The sequence below is a fragment of the Hydra vulgaris genome, chromosome 02 (genome assembly GCF_038396675.1).
Source record: "Hydra vulgaris chromosome 02, alternate assembly HydraT2T_AEP".
Classification (NCBI taxonomy): Eukaryota; Metazoa; Cnidaria; class Hydrozoa; order Anthoathecata; family Hydridae; genus Hydra; species Hydra vulgaris.
In genome coordinates this window covers 70,887,856-70,908,716 of record NC_088921.1, presented here as the reverse complement: position 1 = coordinate 70,908,716, position 20,861 = coordinate 70,887,856, and the positions used below count along the sequence as shown (strand labels likewise).

The window sequence follows — 20,861 nt, the reverse complement described above, 5'->3', positions numbered from 1 at the left end:
TTTAAATATCTTGTGAAAAAATAACTTTATTGGGATCAAATTCTCTATTAGGAGTAGCAAGAGTCACATATGTTTGTTTGTGTTGTGCTTGTGTTTCTGTACATAGGTAATTTTCATCAACTTTGACAAAGCAGTTTCTTGTTTTAAATAAATAAAATCCAGCATTATAATAACTGAAAATATTTCGTCGTATTGGTTTGACATTAATAAGACGACATGTATTGGTAATGCCCTTAAAGCGGGAGATTTTTTTTCCCTTTATCTTTAGATTAAAAATTTAAAAATGTCATCATAAAAATTATATTCTGCGTACATTTAAAAAACATGGTTACCCTAAGGTTGATGAGATGTTTTGTGACCTCAACATCTCCCAACTGATGAATATAGAACATATTGCTTATAACTTTATGTTTTTGAGTAGTATGAAAAAGGGGGTTTGAATTCATTTGACCACTTCGCTCTCTGAAAAATTTGCGTAATCCTTTCAGAGAGCTTTTTGATACCATCTTTCGGAGAGCTTTTTTCAATGTCTAATTTGAAACCCTCTCAGAAAACTTTTTTCCTTCATGGTTAAGTACTAGCAGCCATTCCATGGAAGGGTTTTCCACTGGTTTTTAAAACTTAAAACATTTTTACCCAAGTAAATATTATGTTTAAGCTTTTTACCAAATAACTCTCCATACATATAAAGAGCGATTAATAAAAAAAGAAAGTTGTTAGCCATTTATCTGAAATGAAAAATAATAATACAGAAGACTGGTGGACTCCAGCCTTAAAATTTAAATAGAATTTTGCTAAAAAAAGTAATAATGACATTCTTTGGGTAGGTGTTTTATATATAAGCCCTTTAAGTGTTTCAGGAGATTTAATTTCGATGTGATAATTTCGATGTGATAATTATTTACCGGGGAAAAAAAGAAGTGGGTTCTCAGCCGCCACGACCCAGAAAAAAGTTGCTCTTGGTTTCTATAGCGTGTTTCAAACCCTCCAAATCAATAAAAAAAAATACGAGTTAATAGTATGGTTACTATTCCGTGAAAAACCATGACTGTTAAAACAAAACACCAGTGAAGATATTAATGATTTCATTGCTACCGAAACGTTGTAAAATATTGTACTAAATTTCTTTTATAAATGCAAAACAATTCGGCATTTAAATTTGACTTAAAAACCTCAAAAAACGTGTGTTATACTTGAGTAAAACTGCGCGTTATATAAACTTGTTTTTGGTTTATGCTTAGGTCGTGACAAACTCAAGTATAATTCCATAAGTGAAACTAAATGGAACAAGCTAAGTTGTTGTAGTTTACATTAAATAAAGGTTGTGAAATAAATTGCAAATTGAACTATGGATAGCTAATTATGACATAAAATGTGTTTATATTAAAATCATTAATAAAGATTTTGAAATTACGTTAAGTTCGTGTTGTTATAAACCGCGACAAGCATCAACACAGATACTCTTAAATAATTTCAAAACAATATTTATAATACTTAAATAATATTTTCAATATCAAAATATTTTTCAAAGATGACATTATGACATTTTTGCGTTAAGTTATGAGATTTATTATTTAATAAAAAATTCTTATTTTGATTTATTTCGATTTGGTGAAGTTTCCACTCTAAGTAGGCCATCGCGAATTGCATGAAGGTTAGCAACGTTATTAAATAATATACAAACATATTGTTTATAAAATTTTCTGAAAATGGAACAATTTAAACACTAATATAAGTAAACTTTTTAAAATAAAATAATTTAATAATTTCTTAAATTTAAAATTTCTGAAAATAGAATAATACATTTTTAGTTTAGAATAGATATTTTTTTTAGTACTACATTAAATCTTTCTTAGAGGAATGTTGGATTTAAGAAAAAACATAAAGCGAAGAACTTATGTTAAAAAATATACGGGTGCGCATTATTTACAATTTGGAGTAAACAAGCACCTAATTATTTTTTTGATAAAATTATCGAAATTATACATGTATGTGTCTAAGTTCTGAGAAGATTTAGATATGTCTGTCCTTAAAATCTTGTCAATAATTTTTTTTCTGCTTAGTGGGTAGATACAAGATGTTTTGAATCCATATACAGCGCACTATTGTATGTGATTCATATTAGTCAAGAGATTAAGGAACAATCTTGGGAAAACATTTTTCGATAGGAATGTATGAAATTTTCCTTCACCAATTTTCCATTCAGTAATTACTTTTTTCCATGCTGATTTCATGGGTTCATAAACTGCAGGGTCAAGAAGCTGTTGCAAATGCGTACTATTAGGAGGTAAGAAGACCATCCTAATGTTATTAGTTTCAAAAATTTCGATAACATCAATAGATAAATGGCATGCTAAATTATCCCATATAAAAAGTTTTTGTGTTGTTGGTTATCAATATGTCTGAAGTAAGATATTACTAACGTTTGCATTCAATCATTAAAACAGTTGCAATCAAACCAACCAGATTTTGTACGGTTAAAGCGTGCACCAATTGGACCTCTAAGTATCCAAGTGTCCATCATACACTCAGCTTTATACACTGTATATGGAGGAAGAAAAACACCATCAGCAGTACATGCAAACATTACAGACATTGATGCTTTTTATGTATTTGTAACTCTTTCAGCATGCTTAGTACCTTTCCGAAATATCATTTGTTCTGATTTTGGGTCATCAGAAAGATTAGTTTCATTATAGTTTATTATGTTTTGTGGTTGAACATTTTTCATAGTATCTTCTAAGTTGTTAAAAAATTTTTTCACAAATATTTTGACAAGCTTGATTTATTATTAAAAATATTATAGGAATAAAAACCAGTTAATTCAAAAGGTGTTCATTTACCCATATTAAAGGGCTCAATTACCCCCACCTTATTTCAAACACCTTTAATTTATGAACAACTCATTTATAAGACATGAAAACTTGTACAAGTTTACTTCAATAAATGTATGGTATACACGAGAAAAATTCAAAATTCTAAAAAGTTTCCAGTTAATAGTTTTTACGGAGTTCTATGAATCTATATCGTTATCGGTTATTTATTTTCTTCCAAAAGAGCTGTAATGAACAGCTTATACTTTCTTAAAGTTACTTTAAGTATTTTTAGCTTGAAAATGAACTAAGCATTATTACTAAATGTTTTACTTGTCTTTCAAAACGAATATGTAAACGGGTGCGAAATTAACCCGTGATGTGCTTGATTACCTCACGCTACGGTACGTTTTAAATGTGAATATTTTTATTTGGGCACGATGTGTCTTATACGTCACACAGTGGGCAGAATAACTTCAAAACTTGCAAAAGTATTATTTTTAGTTTTAAATTTTCAAGTTAAATAATTATTTTAAAGACAAACGTTCAGATAAACAATTTATAGATAAATAATTCAAATAAATAATTTATAAAGTTTTAAACATTTATTTTCTAATATTAGACATGAAACCATATAATTTTGGGCAATTTCGAGTAAATATTTTATTAAAACCGTTGAGCGAAAAAGGCGAAAAAAAGAATAATCAAAAGAACTAATAAAAATAAAAAGTTTTTCACTCGATTTAATATAATTTATTACAGTAATTTTATTTTAATGTAAAAAGTAACTCGAAAAAAAAACTACTTGAAAACTCGAAAACCTTCAATTAATTTATTTACATTTGCATTAGCTTTACTTACGCAACATATTACAGAAAGTTAGTCAGAATAACAAAAGGAAAATGTTACATCACTAGCTACTAATGTATTTATGACCTGGTTTTAATATCAGGTTTCTACTGATATAATGAACAGTTTTTACAAATATAAACAAAACGTGCAAGTTGTTGCAAAAAAAAAAAAAAGTTTTACAATCTGTAATTATCAGTGATTCCATCAAAAAAAACTAGAAGGTGAATATAGGTGAATACATAAACAAAAACTGAATTAAAAAAAAAAGGTTAAAATGAAATTTATAAAGTGCTCTTTTTCAACGGTCTAATAACTTTTATTGCAAGCACTTATGAATTACGTTATCATTACTAAAAGGTAGCTACAAACTTAAAATTGAAGATTTAAAAAATTTTTTAACCATTAAAAAATTTTTGATGTTTTAAATACACTGGCTTTAATTGTTAAAAAACAAAGAAGTTAAAATAATTCGTACAAATGAATTATTTTACAAAACTAGGAGTTGCACTGCATAATGGTTTAATAGGGTTAAAGGTCACTTCTATGCTGAAAAAAAAAAGATGCGCAAGATTGACCAGAATCTCTACTATATAGTACTACCAAAAAATATTTCATCACGTCAAGTCTCATGTTTGTCGAACGGCAAGTTTTGAAGCTATTCTGTCCTACTGTGAGTCATAATAAAATCCTGGTGTTTAGTAAAACAAGTTTTATTATAAAGTAAGATTTGTATAAGTTTTTCTTGTTTTGCAGTGTTTTGAAATTCTCCTTTGCTAATATGAAGAACGTTGGACTAATTTTAATACGTTTTAAGCTTTACGTTTTAATACGTTTAATAATTTTAATACGTTTAATAATTTTAATACGTTTTAAGAAAACAAGCTTATAATTTATTATTAAAATTTTTTTTTTTGCAGGGTTAGAGTGCGTTATTTTTAGTTAACATTTACTTAACAGAGTGTTTAGGATTAAATGATACAATGTACTACTTGTTGTCATTTTGAATCAAACTAACCGTTGAAGCAAAGTACTTATATATAAGTATATCATAAATATAAAAAAGTAAATATATATAAGTATATCATAAGTATAAAAAATATATAAGTATAAATAAGTTTTAGAACTCCAAAACATTCTGCAAATTTTCGCTCTTTTAATCGTGTCGAAACATCGCCTAAAAAAGCTTTTTAAAAGTTATGTCGATAATTTCACTAGTCGCCTTTTTTGGGTTGAGTGAAAATACATAATAGTGAGGCTTAGACTTTGTCTTTTTCTTGCCCTAGCCATGCATTTGACATGCCCAATTTGTGTAACATATTTCTCTATATTCAGCGAAATATATATTGATAATAAAAAATAATATATAATAATTAAAAAAAAAAAAAGTATTGATAAAAATTTTTTTATCAATAATTTTTTTTTTTTTTTTTGACTAAAAACTAATTTTTTTCTTTTTGACTAAAAAACACAATGAAAATATGTCATTCTAAAAATTTTATGATGCAGGTAACATAACATTCAAAATGAAACTTAGAGGTTAATTGAACTAATTGGTTGAACTTAAATCAGATAATGAACTAAATAATTTGATGAGAAAACCTTAACAGCATTTTATTAGATCAGATCTTTAAAGTCTAAACAAAAAAAATGTTATAAAAAAATCTTAAGCCCCCAGTAGAGTCTAAAGAATCTAAGAAAGTCTAAATGGAAGATTCTACAACTATTTTTTGTTGCTTGTCTTTTTAATTAGAATTTTTTTAATTTTATTCCACATTTGTTAAAAAGTTTATTGGATATTTAGCTATTCAGTTATTTGATTGTTTTTGCATTATTTTTTGTATTTTACAAAGTTTTCAAAGAAGATCTAAAGATCTTCTTTGAAAACTTTGTAAACAAAAGTTGATGCTTCATACTTTAATCATAAAAAGATGTTCTTGCTAACCTCAACTCTTCTTGCTTACCTTGTTAATACAGTTTTTCATGAAAGTTATTCTAATGTATTTAATAACAGTTTGTTTTTTTTAACAAAAATCAAATTCACTTCATTTCATTATTCATTTCTTTTTTTTTTTTTTCTTGTTTGAAGTTTAAAACTATGCTTGATTAATTATTTATATAAAAAATTATTATCAAGGTTTAGCCTGATATATTTTAACTTTATTAAAAAGCTTTGTTCCTTTTTGCTTTGTTGCTTTCAATGATAATTTAGATAGCGCACCCTCGTCCACTAATCAACCACCTTATGAAGTAATAAACCAACCTATGCATGTTTGTGAAATCAATGGCTTGTATTTGTCATGTTTGCTGCCATCATACGAAGAAACAATAAAAAATAATATTTTGCCGTCTTATGAAGAGGCAATTAGAACAGAGCAATCCAACCCAACCTTTGACATTTATGAAGGAGCAATAAGAACAGAGAGATCCAACGTTTGACAATTCGGAAAATTTTTGAACTTGTGTGTAAACACATTATCTAAAATATATTATCTACATAAGATCTATCCAAAACTTTGGAAGGTCCTTATCTGAACAACAATATAATATTAAAAAATATTAAATTTACTAACTCAAATATTTGACTTCTTACAAAATATTATTAAAAAATCTTATGTTAAAACCAAACTGTTTTAAGAACTTGTATTATTCTATAGTAAAAAAGTAAAAATTAACGCCTAAGGCTAACCTAAACCAAAATCAATGAAAACTATGAGAACTTTCAGTATTATTTATAGGTTTATTATTTTTTATAAATACAAAAAGTAAATAAATTGAATTTCAACTCAACAATTTAAACGTGCAACAAAACAACACTTATTTTATTTTGATACAAAGCAATTACTAGCCTTTTATTAAAAATTTTGTTAATCTTAGTTATTTAATGTATTATAAAATAATTGACGCAACATCTTTAATTATATTGTATGCTACTTAAAATATGTAGGATATTATTTTATTTTATAATAATAACGCAGTTTGTAACGGAATATTTATTAAATCTGACGCAATTTGTAGAATTAATATAAAACAGATTTATTTGGTATTATATGTATATGAACGAACATATATATATTGTGTGTGTGTCTGCGTGCAAGTATATGTATAAGTATATGTATATGAACGAACATATATATTGTGTCTGCGTGCAAGTATAATAAAAGTAAAAGTAGAATAGCAAATTAAAAAAAATAAGGAGAAAAAGAAGAAATAATTATTTTTTTTCTTATTTTTTTCTGTAAATAGTAAATTGATTGCTAAACCAATTCTCGCTTTAATTTCGCTTTTCCTTTTTTATTTTTATCGGCTGAATATTTTAGATATATTAACGGGGCTGAATAATAAGACCTTGTCTTCTGCCAGCTTCGATCAAAACTTTCATGTTTCATGTATTCTTTTGTTGTAAAAACATTGTAAAAGCTTATTTTTTAATGACGAAATATAAAAAAATAATAATAAATAAATAAAATTTTCTGCTCAGAAATTTTAAGTTTAGTTATACTATTGTTATACTTTAAATGAGCGGTCGTTCATATACGTATATTTCATACCTACAATTCATCTACAGAAAAAAAACGTACAGTTCATATATAGAAAAAAACTTTCAGTGAATATGATTCAGTGCTTTCAAAAAAAAATTCGGCGCACTAAAACATTTGTTTTCTATTTTAAAACATCATAAAAACTCATGATAAAGACTACAACTTACTAACATCCCAGTAAACACGCTTTAGTTGGTCCAACTGACGGGCCAGTATTGGCTATAGTTGGCTAACTGTTGACATTCTGTGCTAACCATTAACCGGCTGTATACCGCGTGTTTTTGAATGGTAAAAGTTTTCCGTAAGTTTTGTAAATGTAATTATAATTATATTTTATGCAAACGTTAAGTTGCGTGGTCTAAGTGAAAAGAGTTAGTTTAATTTGAAGCAATTCGTCATTTATTTTCTTTCAAACGCTTTTTTACCTTTTAATTAAACTTTTAAACTCAAACTTTGAGTTTAAAAGTTTTATTAAAAGGTAAAAAAGCGTTTGAAAGAAAATCAATAAATTCTTTAAATTGTGAAGGAGACTTCTCTCCTTCACCTTTTAATATAACCATTACGCTGGTAAGTACAAATATTTAACTTTTATCCATTCGTTAAACATTCAGATATAAATTTTGACATTCGTTAGAGCTTTTAATTTAATTTTATGATGACACCATTGTTGTATTTGTATTAGACATTTTATCTCTATTTTAAATATTAATAGGAGTTAAAATACAGCTAAAATGTATATGTGCGTATATAGTAGCATGTTTACGTGTGTATTTCTGTATCTATATTTCTATGTATTTGTATATGTATATATATATATATATATATATATATATATATATATATATATATAATTGTGAAGGAGAGTTCTCTTCTTTTATATATATATATATATATATATATATATATATATATATATATATATATATATATATATATATATATATATATATATATATATATATATATATATATATATATATATATATATATCAGGGACGTGGCCCAGTACGAAGGTACGAGGACTTGTATTGCGCCCTTATCCTGTCTCAGGAAACTGGGTCCCTAATCCTCACACAGAAAAAAATTATTTTAGTTTTATTAGTTTCTATCTAGTTTCTATCATATTTTACAACATTTTATTTAACTTTCGACACAAACTTTGTTAAGCGTAAATAAATAAAATCGCTGTTAAATAACAATAACAAAAAACGTTGTTGACCTATTTGTTGATAGATTTTATACTGTAAAAAAGTAATTGTTTTAATACTTTACTTATAAATAGTAATAAAAAATAATGATTAAAGTTTTTAAAGTAAATAAGTAAAAAAAAACATCTTATAAACATAGAAATATAAAGAAGAAAGCTAAATATAAAAAAGAAAGCTGGAAACTGAAAATGATCGATTAGCTTGTCTTGCTCGAGAAAGAGAACGGAAATTTCAAGCTAGAGCAAATGAATCAGCTGAGCAACGAGCATCTAGGCTAAAAAAACGAAGAGAACGATATGTTAAAGCAATGGCGGCTGAAACAAAAGAAGGTAAAGGCAGACGTATTGCAAAACGAAAATGCCACATATTTTAATCCAAATGGTATAAAAGTAGTCAATACTAGACAAATGAAGGTCCGAATGCTTCTATGATAATTTTTAAAATTCTTTTAATTTAAAAATTACTTAAATAGTTATTTAAAATTAATCATCAAAGCTTTCAGAGAGGCTTAACTTAATCTGGTATTTGCTACTTTATCCCATTTGGTATTCAAAATGTGTAGCATTTTTGATCTTTTACATGTGATGTTTTCCACCTATACCTGTGGGATTTACCTTAAACTATTATGACGAAATTTTATAAAATTAAAAAATGTGTTGCAAAATGAATTTATTTTAAAATAAATGCTATTAATCTTCCAATCGGTCCATGGAATTTATCAATAGTACAACTATGTATACCATAACCCAATAGTTTTTTTAACTCAAACGAAAGAAACCAACACCCATGGACCCTGAACATGGTTTCTATCATAGGAATAGTTTTAATTTTATATTTATATTTGTTTCCGGTGAAATAAAGGAACAGAAAAAGAAAGAATCAACATGGAAATACAAATCTGGTGCTAAAAAATGCTCAAAAACGACAACATGAATTGAAAGCAGCTGGTAACAATCCAAAACCATTAAAGTTAACGGTAGGTCACTTTAATGGTTTCACACATCACTTACAGCAACAGAGGATGTAGAATTAACATCAACATCCATTGTGAATATTAAAAGTAAGCCTAATATTGAAACAGAGCCAATAACAGAGATTAGTGACCAATCATCTATACAAGAAACTGACAAAAATCAAGTCATAATTGTAGCAGATGAAGGAGCAGAACTACAATATTCAGACACATTCAGAAACCGAAACATAACTGAAACTGAGAGAGTGCCTGTAGAAATGGGTAACTAAGAAGTGCCTGTTACTGTAGCGGCGGACCTAACTCTAGCAGAAAAGATTTTTCAGAAGCAACCAGACAACGTTATAAGTGTCAATGAAATGATCCAGCTAAATTTCTATAGCTGAAAAATGACGATTTATAAAAAGCAATTTAATGTATTAGGACCAAAACAGCCAACAAAACATTCAAAGTTATCTAAGTATTACAATGAATCAGTTAAATTTAATGACATTGAAGTTGCGCAGAAGAGGTCATGGCTAACTTACTCTCTACTATTGCTTTTTTATGCTTTGGATCAAGAGAGGACAAAAGTTCTTTACGTGATGGGTTTGATTATTGTTCGAACTTAAGTCACATCATAACAAAGTATTGCACCCAAAAAAGCCATCAAAATGCTGCTGAAGCTATGGTGCATGCATTATCAGACTCCACAATTGATAAAATATTAAATATTGATACCATGAGACATCTGAAAATAAAAACGTCAAGAAACGGAGAAACTACTTTAATACCTAATACAAGTTGATAGTACTCGGAATTTGATCGCAGAGAGTATTTCTTTACGTGGAAATGAGGAAGCTAAGTTTTACAATGACTCTAAAAAAAGTGAAGTCTTTCAATGTGGCGCGGGTAAATTTCTAAATTTGTTAAATTTACTTAGTTAGTATGATGAGGTGCTGAATGAAAAACTTTCAAATGTTCGCAGTACTGAAAAACAATCTGCTGGAAGGGGTGCAAGAATTACGCTTCTTTTTAATTATACACAAAACAAGCCAATTCATACTATGACACAGAGGTAAATAACTCAGTAATCTTTTCCCCATCAGCTGATGACACCAATGGTATTACACTCTGTGAGTAAACTTCTATTGTAATACGTTATGTTACGCTTGCCGCAGAAGAGGCTGTTGTAAAGAAACATATGATTTCAATGGTTGAAATTGAAACAACTACTGATGAAGAAATAAGTGAAAAAATTAAAGATAAAACTAAATCAATTAACGTAGATATTTAAAAGTGTGTAGATATGTCTTTTGATGGTGCGAGCAATTTGCAAGAAAATAAAGAAAGGAGTTGCAACACACTTGAAGCAGTGTTCTCCCATGGCAACAAATATTTATTGTGGATCTCATCAAACAAATCTGGTTATGAAAGCTTATGCAAAATCTTCTGTTGTTTTTGTTCACTTTTTTGGCACAGAAAACAGGTCTGATGATGTGCAGAAATTAAAGACTTTTCTTAACCGAAACTCAAGGAAACGAAATAATATTTTTGAGAAGTGCAAATCACGTCTGAGGATGGGAATTAGCCTATTAAACTGGCTGTTACTCACAGTGTTCGTTTCAGTGCTACACAAAAATGCTACAGACCGACTGCTGACAATACACAGTGCAGTAATCGATTGCCTTAAACAAATTTCAAATGACATGGAACTTAAAATGAATATTTGAAGTGAAGCACAAGGTCTTTTAACCCGATTTCAATAATATGTAACAACTGCGACTTTACGTCTTTTCAAAGAAATTTTTACTATCTTGGTTCCCCTAAATAATATTTTTCAAGGAGAAACACTTGATTTTTTGTTTGCTATAATGTCTGTCGACGTATCACAGGAAGTATCAAGGGGCAATGCTAGCCAAAATGCTATTTTATATATTGTTAAAAACAAAACTTTGCTTTCTTTCCTCGCCATTTACAATTTTATGCTGAAGACTATGTTAGATTCTGTATTTCATTCTGTTGCAGTTATAAACAAAATATTTAGTACAATTCCAAGAAATTCAGCAGAGTGTGAGAGAGTTTTCAGCAAACTGAAAGTTGTCAAAACTCGTCTAGAAAAAAGAGCATGTTTGGGATCGTGTTCTCTTGTCAAAAAAACATGAGAAAATGTGGAACTTGGCCCATTCGGACATAATAAAAAACTATGGTGATATAAATGAGTTACGTAATATTTTGTATCCATGAAAAATATTTTTTAGTATAAATATAATTTTCCTTGACCACTTATTTGTCTCTTGTACTTCCTCAGGCCCCTCTTCTGGAAATTCGTACCTGCTTTTCAGGTGCCACCACGTCTCTGATATATATATATATATATATATATATATATATATATATATATATATATATATATATATATATATATATATATATATATATATATATATATATATATATATATATATATATATATATATATATATATATATATATATATATATATATATATATATATATATATATATATATATAGGGGTGGGAGTTAAGGTTAGTTTTAGTCTAACTAAAATTAGTCGACTAACTTTTTAGTCTAACTAAAATTAGTCGACTAACTTTTTAGTCTAACTGAATTTAGTCGACTAACTTTTTAGTCTAACTAAATTTAGTCGACTAACTTTTTAGCGTAACTAAAATTAGGCGACTAACTTTTTAGTTTGACTAAATTTAGTCGACTAAGTTTTTAATTTGCGAAAAATATATTGTTACTTTTACCCAAAAAATCCTTTTTTTAAATCTTGTTAAGTGTTAGTTGTGAAGTGGTTTGAGCGCCATTTTTTTAATAACAAATTGCTGTAAGTTACAATTTAGATCTCCATGGCATCTTTTTCAAAGTTGATTTTCAGAGTTTTTCAAGTTTTCGGAGAAAATATTTTTTTCTTAAGTTTGCGAGATATGCACTTGGAATTTTGTAATAGTAAAAAAACTGTATCCAATTACTCCCCCCTTATTACTAAGTACTTGTTTTAACTTTTAATGAAAAGTGGTTTAAATCTGTTTTTTTTCAATTTCTAATTAAAATGAACCATAAACTATTAGAAAAAAAAATGGTGCCATATTTTTGAAATGTGTTGTATGCAGAAGCTTTTTCGGATTTCTTTTATATAATACCAGCAATCATTTTTTGAGGTAATAATACCTAATTTATTTTGTTCTACACTCATAAAACGCAGTTTTTACAGTGACGACAATATGATTGTAGTTGTTAGTAACAATTACACAATATAGAAATAATAAAAAACATTAATTGTGTAACAATTTGTTACGCAAATTGTTAAAACAATTTGTTACGCAATTAATGTTTTTTATTATTTCTATATTGTGTAATTGAATATATATCTTGTTCAACTCTCAATTTTTTATTTTTTTTAATTATTATTAAAATGCTAATAACTAATTATGTATACGGTATAAAATATCAGCTGTTTTTGGCGGAGTTGTTCTACTAACAAACCAATTTTTATTTAAATCAATGAAAGAAAATGTGGGGCAATACTAGGTACAAACAGAACATTTTTATTACCTAATTGTCACAAATTATATTACGTATTTTAAATTTCTTAAAAACAATAAATTTTAATGAATGTCTTTAAGTTGATTTATTTGTCTTAATTCATATTATGTTCATATAATTTCTCAACACAACAAAATTTAAGGAATGTCTTAACTGACACCTCAAAGTAATGGTTTCCGGCTATATATTAGATAAACCGTTATTCTCAAATATATATTTAAATTTACTTTAAGAAATTGCATTTTTAAACTATGTCGAAAAATAATACGTTTTCTCCAATTGAATATGCTGCTCCAATATCTGATTTGATGAATCTGACGAAGAAAAGATTGGATAAAAGAAAGACTATAGATGAACAAAACCCTGCAGATCATAACGATAGCAAAACAAGTTCAAGTTTTTCATCCGGTCAAACAGAAATTGAAGTTGATGCTCAGTCCATTGAAGAAGCAGCTAAAACTACATACAAATATTACTCAATCGAGGAGGAAACATCAAAATGGATATGCAATCAATGTAATAGTAACAGACCTTAAAAGTACTCTTGTAAAACATCAAAGAGTATATTAGATTACCATCTTGAAAATGATCACAAAATAATAACGCCGAAAAAAAAACGAACTATGAGTGGCTTGTCAAAAGAAGTTAGCGATAAGATTGATAGAGCTCTTTTAATTTTCATTATTGCCTGTTGTCTTCCATTTATGTTGGTAAAAAGTAGTGCATTTAAAGAATTTGTTTTGTGTTTAAATCCAAAGTATAAAGTGCCTTGCCGAAAAAAGTTAAGATCTCTTTTAACTGATTTATATCGAGAAAAAGTTGAACTTTTGAAATCAAAATTATTATCAATTAAAGTTTTATCTATTACTACTGACGGATGGACGTCCTGTCAAAACTATAGTTAAATATCTGCAACTGCACATTTCATTTCTGACAAAACAAATTTCATCAGTTTTTGTTTGGGCTTTGCATACCTTAATGGCCCCCATGATGCAGTTATTTAAAAGAGGCTTTGCTGAAAATTGTAGAAAAGTTTAAAGTAGATGATAAAATAATGAGTATAGTATCAGACAACGCCAGTAACGTACGCAACTGTCTAAATTCTTTAAAAGTTTGTTTAAACATTCAACCAATAAGATGCATGGGACATGTTTTGCAATTAGTTGTTAAAAATGTCATAGATTTAGTTGAAGAAGGTGAAAAAGATAGTTCGTCTAAATTCTTTTTCATTGCAAGAACATTAACTAAGTGCAGGAAAATTGTTACATCTTTCAATCATTCTTCTCAACTTAATGATTTATTAGAGGAAAATCAAACACGACAAGGTGTCGAAAAAAATCACATACTTCATTTGATTCAAGATGTGAAAACTCGTTGGCACTCTACGTTTCTCATGGCGAATGCTTAAGCTTCACTCCTACGTAAAAGATATCTTTAATTCGAAACAACAATACAAAGATATGAGAAAATATTTACTCGATGAAGATGAAATGGTAAACTTAAAATAAACGGTAAATGCTTTATTAAGCTTTAATCAAGTAAGTGTTTTACTATCTGGCGATAGGTATGCAACGTGTTCTTTAATTATTCCAAGTATAAAGTACCTTGAGAAGCAGCTGAGTAAGAATAAAAATGAAACTCCTTCTTTAATTGTAATATTGAAATCACATTTGTTAGAATCTTTACAAACTTACAAAGATTCATATGAATTAGAGAATAATTCCTTTTTATTGTGTGCCACTTTTTTGGATCCAAATTATAAAAGTTTTCAATTCTTTGAAAAGTACGAAAAAAAGAAATATTTAAAAATTGTGAAAGAATTTTTGTCAGATTTTTATCTCTCAAAAAGAGTTGGTGAAATAATTCCAATTAAAAAGGTGATAAAGGAATCAAAAAAATTTAAGTTGTCATTTGAGGATGAAGAAGATGATTCCGGAAGTGATAGTGACAAAAATGTAATCTTAGATTTAAAAAAAGAAATCAGTGAATATATAAGATTGTCAGTGCACGAACAAAATGTTTTAGAGTTTTGGCATCAAAATCAATATGTTTTTCCAATATTGTATTGCACTTCAACGATGATTTTATGTACACCTGCTACCAGTGCACCAAGTGAGCGCCTTTTTTCTGATGCATTAAACAATTTGTATGCTAAGCGAAACAGGATGACGGCTGAATGTTTTCAAATGTTGATGTTTTTGTACGAAAATTTGAAATTTTTTAATTTGGTTTAAAATTGGTGCAATTTAATCAATGTAATACCGAAATATCTTGTTGTAATAATTATTTTTGAATTTATTTTATTGTTCTTAAATAAAAACTCTTAAATTTAGAACTTGAACTGTTTTGTTTTAAAAACAATCAAACAAGGTTGCAACATGTTTAAAAAATGATTTTATAAAGTTGTTGCTCTCATGTTTGGGACAGGGGGGGGTCCCCAGAAACTTGACGGCTTTTATGTTTCCAGGCTACAATTATCGCAGTTTTTTGCAAAGTATCATTATCCGATTTTCAATTTTTTTTTTTTTAAAAACCAATTGCTTAATTAGACTATAAAACTAAGTGCAAAATATGAACGTAGCAAGTCTTCCCGATTCTATGTTATTTAAGTTTAAGTTTTTTTACATTTGTAAATGTATTTTACATTTTCATGTATTAATTACCCACCCAAGTTTATATTTCATATTGAATGATTTCATTAACCTTACCTTTTCTTTATAATTCTACAAAAAATGGCGTCTTAAATGCGGTTCATTTAAGTTGATATTTCAAACTTACTTTTTAAATAAGATTGCTTCTAGTTAACTTTAGATCTTACTTTTCACGCTAAAACTCTTATTTTCTAACAAACTATCTACTCCAGCTTGAAGCAATTTAAAGCCAAAAATTGCTGCTGCCTAGTATACAGCCATATTTAATATAATTAAATGAGTTTATATACGACTAAAAATTAAATTTTTGATGCCAAAAAAAAAATATTATTTTGGGAAAAATATATCGTAACTTAATTTTTTTTTTAACAAAAAGCGAAAATGGACTTTAAAATGATAGATATTCTGCATTTTTTAAGTAATTAAAAAGTGATAAGAAATTTTCTGGTTTGATAAAGCGACTGCTGCCATTTAACAGGATGTTTATCTTATTTTACAGTTTTACACGATTTAAATGCGGAGGTTGCATTTTTAAATGCGGACGATGAGCCTCTCGGTAAATGCTATTAAATGTTTTGCATTTTAAAAACTCTATTAATACGTTTAACATTTGGTATTCATTTTAGAATAAATAAATTGCCGAAGCTTAAATGTACTTAAATTGTAACAAACATAACCTAAATACGCCAACCAGTTTAAGCGCAAATCCGTGCTTATTTGTCCGTACTTTGAAAAAATGAGAAAATGATAAAGTTTTAATTATGAATGTAATGATAACGTTGCATATATAAGCTTTCGCATTAAATGTCAAGCTTGTTGAGAAAAATGATGGAAGTTAGCGTTAATAAATTGGTACTTCTTATCGCTTATATGAAATTAAATATTTAGAGACTAAGTATATTCGCTAGTATACAGGGGGGGGGGGGGAGGTGGTAAGTTGAAAACTGCCGTAAGAATAATTGCCGATTAAAAATTATACTTGCTGAGTATAAGAATACATATATATCGATTGCTAAGATTTGCTAATAATTATAATAACATCTTAATTTGCCGAATGATCAAACTAAATATCGGTAATAGCATGGCCTATAAGAGATGGACGTGCAACCTATTATTTTTTTTTTTTTGCAAACCATGCTCATTGCGCATTGTTACAAATCTTTTGTTTTAAACGATAGAAATTAAATGATAAAGTCTGTCGGATTCTTCGAAAACTTTTGGTCTCGTCTAACCAGTTACATCAACTTCCTTTTAGTTATTCAAGATAACAGCAATAGATAGCGATTCCACGGCTCAACGAAAAACATTTGACGTTTGAAAAAAAACACGTAACTTTCATGAACTTTACTCTCTTATATCTTTTTGTATGCTTAAGCAAACACCTTAAGGTTTTTTGCATCAATTAGTGTTACTCAACCTCATTCCAGTCATATATAGAGAGTACTATGGTTTATATGGCTTCATTTAAATTTTATCCATATCTTAAGACCACTTTTAAGAAAAAAGCTCGAAGCGGGAACATTTTTTTAAAACAAAGCTTTTAGAGGTTAGGATTCCTTAGTACCAAAACACATCCAATTTTTATAAAACTTTCCGTATACATTAAAAAAGGGATGACGAATCAAATGGAATGTGCACACTTTTCAACTTTTATACATAAATTTTTAGTTCTTAGCGTTTCAAAACTTCAAGGTTTATTTTTATAGAAAAAAAAAAGTGTTTTTTAAAAGTGTCCAGGTGTAAATTGCAAGTTTACTTTTCCTCTTTTTATAACAAGTATTTATTTATGTTTTCTTGAAGAATAGGTTCTAAGGATTTGTATATAGAAATTATGTATATATATATAACTATCTTCCTTCGCATATTTTATGACGTTTTTTGTTTTGATTTTGCGTGACATAATGCAAATTTTCGGTGCCATAACAATGCAAATTTTCCATACTCAAGCCCTATACCTTTCGTCAAAAAATCATCAATTATTGCACAACAAAAAATTCAATAACTTTAGATCCGCTTAACTTCAAAGGCCGAATGACCCCTCATTTTTTGAGTCAAGTCAAGCTCTATACAATGATATAAGTTACATATGTTTATTTAGATAATGAAAAAATCGTCAAGAATGGCTACAATAGAATCAGATTTTAAGTTTATTTTTATATAGCTAGATATTCCTTATATTTTAAGAAATAACACACTGTTAAAAATTTCCGTTAAAAAAAGGAAAAATATTCTGTTACTTGGACGGAAAATATCCGTATACCCATGTATGGATGTACGGATGCATTTTTTACGGAAATTTTCCGTATATACGGTCAAATTTTTAAATACGGAAAGTTCCGTTGAATTTATAACTGAAGTTATAAATAACATGTTAAACCGCCATAAGTGATGATTTTTCAAACTTATTTTTGGGCTCACATTTTGCTTCAAAAAGAAATAGAAATATTTATAAAAGTTGGAATTTGCTTCTTCTTCAATTATTTACTGAAAAACTTGTAATGCTTATATCAAAAGTTGGGTTTGGCTATATATATAATATTTATAATATATTTTTTTATAAAATATAATAATATTGTATATTTTATATATTGTATATTATACATACATACATATATATATATATATATATATATATATATATATATATATATATATATATATATATATATATATATATATATATATATATATATATATATATATATATATATATTAATTTATTATTTTAATATATATAATAATTTATTATTTATTAATATATTATTAATATATATATTAATAATATGGTATATTATATATATATATATATATATATATATATATATATATATATATATATATATATATATATATATATATATATACTAATAAACTGCTCTGTTTTTTAACTATTAGTACTCTATTTGACAAATAGAGTATCTACAAATTATTTTTGGAATGCACGTTGTTATATGTAGAATACACAATGTTGCTAATTTATACACAAATTTCAAAATACCTATGCTGCATCTATATATATATATATATATATATATATATATATATATATATATATATATATATATATATATATATATATATATATATATATATATTATATATATATATATATATATATATATATATATTATATATATATATATATATATATATACATTAACATTATATATATATATATATATATATATATATATATATATATATATTATATATATATATATATATATATATATATATATATATATATAATGTTAATGTATATATATATATATATATATATATATATGTATATATATATATATATATAATGTTAATGTATATATATATATACATATATATATATATATATATATATATATACATATACATATATATATATATATATATATATATATACATACATATATATATATATATATATATATATATATATATATATATATATATATATATATATATATATATATATATATATATATAGATCTATAGTTTGTTGTCTTTGGGAAGAGCGGAAGGAAAAAAGTGATTCTTACGCCAACACATACGTCACTTTTAAAAACTTTCGGACAACATCTAAGGGTTCTATATATATATATATATATATATATATATATATATATATATATATATATATATATATATATATATATATATATATATATATATATATATATATATATATATATATATATATATATATATAGCATGTATATCATACAATATATATATATATATATATATATATATATATATATATATATATATATATATATATATATATAGCATGTATATCATACAATATATATATATATATATATATATATATATATATATATATATATATATATATATATATATATAACATTTATATCATACAATATATATTATATCTCTCTATAATACAGAGAGAGAGACTATACATAGACTATATTATACATATAGTCATATAGTTTATATTACAAACTATATTATATATATACTATATATAATATAGTTTGAGAGATATTTTTTATACTTTTTTTTGATAATTTTTTTTGTTGTTTTATAAAAAAAAAAAGTAATGTAAAACATTTCTATATTAAAATAACATTATCAAATAATATTTCTCATTTGAACTTTCTTTTAATGAACTTATAGTGCATTTAAAACTGCATATTAAAAATAGGGTTTCCATTAAATGCCCATATGAAGAATGTGCTCGCTGTTACAAAGGTATGTCTACATTCACTGCTCATTTATCCAGGTATAATCAAATCCACTAGATTATATATACATATGGGTAAAAGTTATTAATTTTTTATTATAAATTATCTATTATATCATAATATATAACAATAATATATAAAATTTGTAACATAACTTAGTTTAAAAATTTTAAATTTGATTGAATAGTTTATAAATCAATATAAATTTTTATAAAAAATAAGAAAAGAACATTTGGGTTGTTATAATGTTTGTTTGAACGGCTAATTGTTGTTAGAGTTAAAATAGAGTTTCACACTTTTTCTCAATTAATCTGCTGCTTAAAAAGTCATTGTATTATTTGGTAGGTAAATTTAGTATTTGATTTCTGCAATTTGTTTTTAAAGACGTTCTAAAGATTTTTATTTTCTTCTTAGTATAAAAAATCTAATTTTCTAATTTTAATTTAAATCTAATTTAGTACTGGCACCAACAATGGCAAAAAATTGGCCTTCATTAAATCAGTCATATAGAGTAACAACTTTAAGGTAACCAATCATTGCACACAATGAGTTTTTTTTATAATTTATGACTTTGTTAAATATTAAAATGTTTTTTTACTCAAAAACTTATGTATATTTATTTTTATTTTTAGTTGATTCAAAATGGATAAGAAAGGAAATACTGTATTTTTTTGTATTTGGGCTGATTTATTTATATTTTACGAAACCATTATATATATATATATATATATATATATATATATATATATATATATATATATATATATATATATATATATATATATATATATATATATATATATATATATATATTAGATAAAAATAAATTTTTTTGTATATCTATAATTTAAATGTATATAGGATTATGTAATATAATTATATTATTATGTGCTAATAAATTGTTAAATGGATTATGTGCTAATACTTTATTAAAATTTTAATTTTTTTTTTTTTTTTGAAGTTGTTTATTTACAAATTGATTATTTATTGATGTATTTGCTGTTAAAATGAAATGTAAATCACGGAAAATTTAATATTTTTATGTAAATCAAAGATAATTTGTTTTAGAT

The 20,861-nt window shown here is 25.9% G+C and overlaps 1 protein-coding gene across 1 annotated transcript in view; it reads left to right on the top strand.

The window, feature by feature from the left end:
• The window catches only part of LOC136076277 (uncharacterized), a 30,848-nt gene extending 10,318 nt beyond the window's left edge, over positions 1 to 20,530 (top strand). The window contains exons 3-5 of the mRNA XM_065789751.1: positions 19,752 to 19,829; positions 20,250 to 20,316; positions 20,424 to 20,530. Of these exons, the coding sequence (XP_065645823.1) occupies positions 19,752 to 19,829; positions 20,250 to 20,316; positions 20,424 to 20,427 (149 nt within the window). The 3' untranslated portion in view covers positions 20,428 to 20,530. The remainder of the gene's footprint in view (positions 1 to 19,751; positions 19,830 to 20,249; positions 20,317 to 20,423) is intronic.
• Positions 20,531 to 20,861: the final 331 nt, after the last annotated feature.